At 34.1% G+C, this 7960-nt stretch overlaps 1 protein-coding gene across 1 annotated transcript; it reads left to right on the top strand.

The window, feature by feature from the left end:
- Window positions 1-4216: 4216 nt before the first annotated feature.
- LOC103581490 (olfactory receptor 52E8-like) lies at window positions 4217-5155 on the top strand. The gene has a single exon (XM_008563309.1). The coding sequence runs from the start codon at window positions 4217-4219 to the stop codon at window positions 5153-5155; it is 939 nt and encodes a 312-aa protein (XP_008561531.1).
- Window positions 5156-7960: the final 2805 nt, after the last annotated feature.

The raw sequence follows: 7960 nt of genomic DNA, 5'->3' as shown, positions 1-7960 counted from the left end.
TTTTTCAGCATCTATTGAGATAAGCATTTGGTCTTTGTCCTTGACTTTGTTGATGTGATGTATCACATTTATTGACTTTCATATATCAAGCCATCCTTACATCTCTGGGATGAATCCCACTTGTTCATGGCATGTAATTCTTTTAATGCATTGCTGTATTCTGCTTGCTAATGTTTTGTTGAAGATTTTTGCATCTGTGTTCATCAAGGATATTGGCCTGTAATTTTCTTTTATTTATTTCCTTTTTTTTTTTTTGGCTCCCACTTATGAATGAGGACATGCAATTTTTCTCTTCTGTGCCTGGCTTATTTTGTTTAATTTAATTTTCTCTAAGTTCAGCCATGTTGCTGTGAATGTTCATTCTTTTTTATGGCACTGGAGCATTTCATTGTGTTTATAGATCACATTTTCCTTATCCAATCATCTTCCGATTAACTACCAGAAAAATACTTTGAACTTTCAGAAGGAAAGAACAGATCTATGGTCACTAGGTGGGAAAAGAGGAGAGGAATAGGGTTAGGGGATAATTTGGTAAAGGACAGAAAGAATGATTATTATTTGTAATGATGAACATGCTAATAATATTGATTTCATCATTGCATATTGTACACAAATACTGATAGTCAACTCTGTATCTCATTTGTATGTATAATCAATCATGTTTCGAGTGTGAAATTTTTTTAAAAAAGGAGAGAGCATAACTGAGGCTACCAGAGTTGGGAAAGGGGGATGCGGGAGTTTAGCAAGACATTGGTAAAGAGCCACAAAAAATGATTACATTGTGCAGTGATGAATATACTAATTATCCTGACTTAAGCATCACATATTGCACACAGATATTTATATTCAACCCTGTACTCCTCGGATATGTACAATCAATTATGTTTCAATTAAAAAATAAGAAACGAAGTACATCAGTACATGCTACAGTATGGATGCCATTTGAAATTATTATGCTAAGTGAAATAAGCCAGACACAAAAAGCTACATATTGCATGATTACATTTACACAAATTATCTGATATTTATGGAGAAAATTTATAGGGAGAGAAAGCAGATTAATGGTTTCCAGGGTTCAGAAGGAGAGAAGAATGGGAAGTGAATGCATACTAGACACAGGTTTATTATTGGAGTGATTAAAATTTTCTGAAACTTGATAGTGGTGACAGTTGCACAGGATTATAAACGTACTAAGTGCCACTGAATTGTAAACTTTAAAATGGTGAAAATGATAAATTTTATTTCATAGGCATGAATATTTTGTCACTATAGAAAAAAGATTTGTGGTTATACAGGTGTCCAATAGAGCCCAAAAGATTAATCCAAGCAATTCATAGACATACATAGAGAAGAATAAGGAGGAAGAAAGGAGACCAAAATGGGACTTGTCATAAATATTATGTGAATAACAAGACCTGGCAACTGGCCAAGTAATGGGCAGAAGTTTCACTAAGATTTCCCTAGAGCTTCTCTTCAGCTGGTGCAATGACAAAGGAGAATTACTACTTACTTTAATCTCAATACCTAAGACTCTCTGGCATCTGGAGACTATTACAAATCCCCTACTCCCACACACACACACACACATTGATATTTTGTTGACATCTCTTATTGTGCACTAAGGCTCTATTCTAAACCATTTATATACAAATGTACTTCAAAAACTGAATGCAGATTTACTACATGACTCCCTAACATGGAAGGGAGGAATCTTGGTAAGTGTTTTGATCAGTAAGTCTATGCAACATGTGCTTAAGACTGAAATCTGGATTCCTAGAAATCAAGTTAAGACCTAGAGTATAAGGATAGGGAATAAAATGACACATATCAGTGTCTAGGGAAAGGTAGCAGGAGGAGTAAGATAGAAAGAAGTTGGGGAGAAAAATATTCTGGGGGGATCCTACAACATATGATTTCATTTATGCAACCCAATAATAATAGGAGGCAGATAGTACTATGCTTATTTCTAGATGAAACTTTAACACAGAATATCATGTAACATATCTAAAGTCACTAAGCCAGTAAGGACAGAATTGGGACTCTGTCCCATGCCACAGCACCAGTAATATTAAATACCTGTGCTTTCGCTTCTTTTTCCTAGACATACTGCCTTTATAGTAATATAGTGAATGATACGTGAAGTAAAAATAAAAAAGGCCATAGTAGGGGAAGGATACAGTGTAGAAGGCAAAGGATAGAATCATGAGCTTAAACTCTCTTATACTTGGAATGACTGCATACATACACCAATATAAAAAAGCAGGTGATCAGCTGTTGGTCTCTCTTCGTGCTTCATAGTTCAAAGGGATTAAACTGGACTCGAACTTCAAAATTTAGTGACCAGAACTTACAGCTGAGACCAGGTCCCAAGGTGAGGAATGAGGTTAAAAACTTAGATAAAGCAATAGTAAAGAATATTTTTGAGACTAAATGAAAAGACATTTAGTAAAGAATTTGACCTTACCCAAAGAGAGATCCGCCCTTTGCTCTTTGCTTCTGGGAGGTAATGTAAATTATGCCTTATAGCAGTGTCTTTGTGTAGAATGGGAACTGGCCACACCAGATCTTAGGATAGGGGCTGGCCATAACATAAAGATCAATAACATGACTTAGGGTAGAGGCTTTGGGTCAACCATGTTTGCAATTAATCAATTTTGCCTATGTAATGAAATTCCAGTAAAAACCCTGGACACCAAAGCTTTAGTGAGCTCTCCTGATTGGGATATAACTCCATGCCTATTGTCACACATTAATGCCAGAACAGTAATTTATTCTTACTCCATGAGAAAATAATGGATGGTTTACATTTGGAAACCTTATATATTCTTTCCTAAGCATCTCTTCCTTTGTTGGATTTTTATCTGTATCTTTTCCCTGTAATAAACTGCAACTGTGATAAGAATAGCTTTCAGTGAGTTTTAGAAGTCTGAGTCCTTCTCATAAATTATTAAACCTGGGAGTATTTTTAGAAACCTCCTGAAATTTAAGTTAATTTCAAAAGCGAGGAAAGTCTTGCCCTTAAACTTTGCAATTTAGCTAGCTTTCATCAGCAGATCATATCTGATATCACATTTTTTTCAAATATTACAGATGTCAACAGTCTCTTAGTAAAGAATCATATGGGGGAAATATTCACAGATTACCATTTCTCCTTGCCAATTTATCTTAATTTCCAATTTGTGAATACCTTACTGTTAGATACCTAGACCCTATGAACTGTGTGGATTTGCTTTTAGGCATTGAATTCTGTTCAACTGTCCTTATTCACTCTTTCTTTTTCGGCAAAAAAAAAAAAAAAAAAGTGAATAAAGACAGTTGAACACTGTTATGAGCATCATAGCTCTCTATAAAGTCTTAATATCAGATAATGTAAATTTTGCAGATTTTTACTTCTTTGAAAAGAGTTTTGGCTATTCTAGATCCTTTTATTCTTCCCTTACTTTTCTATACCTTACTTTTCTTTATCTCTCCTTTTACTACTTAATTAACAAGTATTGCAAATATTGATCCAGATTAATATATAGCCTAGTTTCAAAATGGTTTCAAATCTTGACTCTTCTGCTCATTAGCTTTGTAAACAATGAGAAGTTAATTAACTTATCAAAATCTTTCTCTTCCATGTCTTCCAGATATCAGCAGAACTTGTGTCAAGGAATTGTAGGGAGAACTAAGTAAGATAACATATGCAAATATATCAAAATAATAAATAGTAGATATAAATTAATGATAGCTATTATGATTTTGTTGGTTATTTTTATCATCAATTTTATTATCTCTTCAGAGTGCCTATTTCTTGAAAAAGAGAAAGGTAGGTGCTCTTACTTACTATGAGCCTATAATTTTAGGAGAGACATGTTGTTAGCACCTACTTGCACCTCAGCCTCTCACACTTATGGTGAAGGTGAAAGAGATAAAAGTTTATTTACAGAAAGGTAGGTGCTCTTACTTACTATGAGCCTATAATTTTAGGAGAGACATGTTGTTAGCATCTACTTGCACCTCAGCCTCTCACACTTATGGTGAAGGTGAAAGAGATAAAAGTTTATTTATGGGGAGCTAAAAGAAGAAAAAAATAAGCAAAGGCCTTTAGAGAAAGTTCTTTCTAATATCATTTGTTTGAAATTTTTAAATTAATTTTTGCAGATCTCAGTTAAATCTGGATGAATTGTCCTGTGGAAGTTGGCAACAACCATGGCCACTATCAGCCCATAGAAGCATGACTTTTCCCAACATCACTGAGCCCCACCCCTCTTCTTTCCTGTTGTTGGGGATTCCAGGATTAGAAGCTGTACAAATCTGGCTTGGCTTTCCCTGCTGTGCCATGTATCTGATTGCTCTTGTTGGAAATCTTATCATTCTGTTTGTGATCTGGACTGATCATAGCCTCCACCAACCCATGTTCTACTTTCTGGCTATGCTGTCAGTGATTGACCTGAGTCTCTCTACGGCTACCATCCCCAAGATGCTGGGCATTTTCTGGTTCAGGCTTCAGGAGCTGTGCTTTGGGTGCTGTGTTGCTCAGGTCTTTTTTATCCACTTTTTCACAGTCATGGAGAGCATTGTGCTTCTTGCCATGGGCTTTGATCGCTTTGTGGCTATTTGCAACCCCCTCAGGTACACCGTCATCCTCACCAACAGAATCATTGGTATGATTGCTGTGATTGTGGTTCTAAGAAGCTTATGCATGATTGCTCCCATCATTTTTCTTCTCCTGAGGCTACCTTACTGTGGACACAGAATCATCCCTCATACCTATTGTGAGCACATGGGAGTGGCACATCTGGCTTGTGCCAGCATCAGCGCCAATGTCTACTATGGTCTTGCAAATATTTCCATCTTATTTCTGGATGCACTTCTAATTGTTATCTCATATGCTAAGATTTTATGCACTGTCTTCCACCTCCCCTCCCAAGATGCCCGCCTGAAGGCCCTTAATACCTGTCTCTCTCATATCTGTGTCATCACAACCTTCTTCGGTCCAGCACTCTTCTCCTTCCTCACTCATCGCTTTGGTCATGGCATCCCCCAGTTCCTCCACATCCTCCTGGCTAATCTGTATGTAGTTATCCCCCCTGCCCTCAACCCAGTCATTTATGGGATCAGGACCAAGCAGATCCAGGAGCGGGTGAAGACTCTGTTCATCAAAAAAGACTGAATGAGAGGTAATTCATCCAGGTTATGAAAGTATAAGGCCTAAAAATACAGAAACTTTGTGATAAAAATTAATTTTTAAAAATTCCTTTCACCAAATTTGACCATCAGGTTTTTTTTATATAAATCAAAAAGGAATATTGGCAGCAATTGTTGGAGGCATGTTTGTTGATGTATGTCTGAGTATGTATTTGCAATGATATTCTCTACCGACCCCTGACAGAGAATAAACCACACAAAAGAAGTTTCAAGGAGAGGCATTTTAATTCACTGAAGAAAGAACTTTTCATTGTAACTGTCTGGTGTTCTAGATCTCCTTCACATAGTAATAAGATTTCTTTTGTAGAGATATTCAAGTAAAGGCCCTATGACCCCTGACAAGAGAACTGACATTTATTGGTAATGTAAATAAAGAGGTGGCACGAGATGCAATATAGAAGGGAGAGAGAGTAAACTGGATTTAGCCGCACATTAGACAGAACAAAAAGGAATATTTATTTATTCATTTATTGGCTTATTGGTTTTAACTGGATAACTTTAGTTGAGCATTGAAATGTGTAAAAGGAAAATTATTCATGACTTCAAAAAAGCAAATATTGAAAAGGGGGTGGAAACTGAAATCAAATCGTAAAGAACCTTAAAAAATTTGGAGTGTGAAAAAGTGTATATAACAGGGATATATAAAATTGTCAAAATAGATATAAGCAACACACTCATGGTTTTCAAAAATGGTAATAGAGAAGAAAGAATGGTAATTTAAAGTAAAGGACATTTTAAAGAATGGAATGACCTAAATAAAATATAAAAAAAATATTGTTCAAGCAGAGATAAGGTCAAATTCAAGTTTGGAAGTTATCATAGCGATCATTTCACCCATTCTATGACATTCCTTGTATTTTTTGCTACTTTAACATAGGAAATAAATATTTTCAAAATATATTATTAATTGTGATTATTTATCTCAGTGAGAAGAGTTAATATTGAGGTAACAGTAAAAACATAAATAAGAACTAACAGGTTAACACATTTTTATAATCATCAATTTAATTTTACATGTATTATCTAGTTTCACATTCTTTACCTCTTAAACGAAAGAGGTACCAACTACCCACTTGACACAGCATTTTATGACTGCATATTTGCTGTAAAATTCTGCCAAAATTTCTGTTTCAAGTTATTTTTTGAGTATAAATATTTATTTCTGATCTCTTTCAAATGTATATTGAAATGAAATATAAGCTAGATATAAAATAATAAATATACATCATTACTAGAAAATAGACAATCTAAAACAAGTAAAATATAGGGCTTCTAAGTATTAAGGCCACTTTTTTCCCAAACAAGCACAAAATTATTATTTCTAAACTCAGAATCAACCAGTGCAGTGAGCATAGCAGACCATGAGACAATCACCAGCATTCTAAATGCATGCGTATATTCATAGAACAAATGGGCCAATAATCCTTCTTCACCTTCTGCACACAGAAATACACAGAGAACTGATTGCTACTTCTGTCCTCTAGCAAAAGCATGAGACATATCCTTATGTAAGGTAGTGTTATACAAGCAAAAAGTAGTACATTGGCAAGACTATTAGGCTCACACTGAGTAGCAGATCAGAATCCATTAAAAAATTTTAAAAGGAGCAAGACTTGAAAATAAAATTCTCCCCAGGAATATAATAAAGTGTTATCATTCTCAAATATAAATCTTTTCCCATTTTGAAATTTGTAGTCCCCAACTTGTCTATATTCTCCAACTTCATTGCACATGCTAAAGCAATGTTTGCTTGATGTCAAGCCTGCTGCACATAACAGCACTAACACAGTGCCCTCTCATTCATGGGAGTGTCATGATGTAAATATACCGAAGTATATTGAATTACCAAAATGCAAATAGTTTGTTGTGAAAAAATACAATTTCAGATCAGAAAAGATTTCTAAAAATACAACGATTAAAATTTGAAGCTGAATAGAATGACTCAGTATTATAATGGACTTTGCTTAAAATAAATTTTATTATCTAAGAGGTGTAAGAAAGCATTTTTAACCAAAACACTATAATAAGACAGCAAAAGAGACTAGAATGGAAGAAAAATTAATGTGCATAGATGATTAATCCAGAAAATGTAATATTCATATAATAAGAGTTTCAGAAGGAGAAATAAAAATAATGAAGGGGTGAATAATAATAAAAAAAAATCTACAGCTAAAAGATTATTCAATGCTTAATAATGACAGTTTTAATAAGAGTCCAGTGGAGACTTGGATATCATTTAATGTAAAATGTAAAAACAACAGATAAAAAGAAAATCTTAAGCCATTTTACAAAAAAAAAAAAAATGTGTCAATAAAAAGAAGTAAAATTCAAATGGGACAAGTAAAGAAAATAACATGGATAAAAGAAAAACATAATCTGACTGTTAACAGAATTCTCAAATGCAAAAGTGAATGCTAAAATAAAGTCAACTCAAAATGAATTAAAGAATTAAGTGTAAGACCTAAAACTATAAAATATACTAGAAGAAAACATAAGGGAAACATTCCAATACATCGGTCTGGGCAAAAATTTTATGCAGAAGACTTTTAAATCACAGGAAACAAAAGCAAAAATAAACATATGGGCTTACATCAAACCAAAAAGCAAATAAAACAACCAACAGAGCAATGAGGTAGCCAGCAGAATGGAAGAAAATATTTGCCAACTATTCATCAGGCAAGGAATTAGTAACAAGATTATACAAAGAACTTAACTCAACAGTAAAAAAAAAAAAAAAAAAAAAATTAATAAAAAACTGGTCAAAGGACCA

This window comes from Galeopterus variegatus, unplaced genomic scaffold (genome assembly GCF_000696425.1).
Source record: "Galeopterus variegatus unplaced genomic scaffold, G_variegatus-3.0.2 Scaffold13181, whole genome shotgun sequence".
In the NCBI taxonomy this organism is placed as follows: Eukaryota; Metazoa; Chordata; class Mammalia; order Dermoptera; family Cynocephalidae; genus Galeopterus; species Galeopterus variegatus.
Note: the sequence above shows the minus strand (reverse complement) of the source record. Positions and strands in the feature narration are given on the sequence as shown.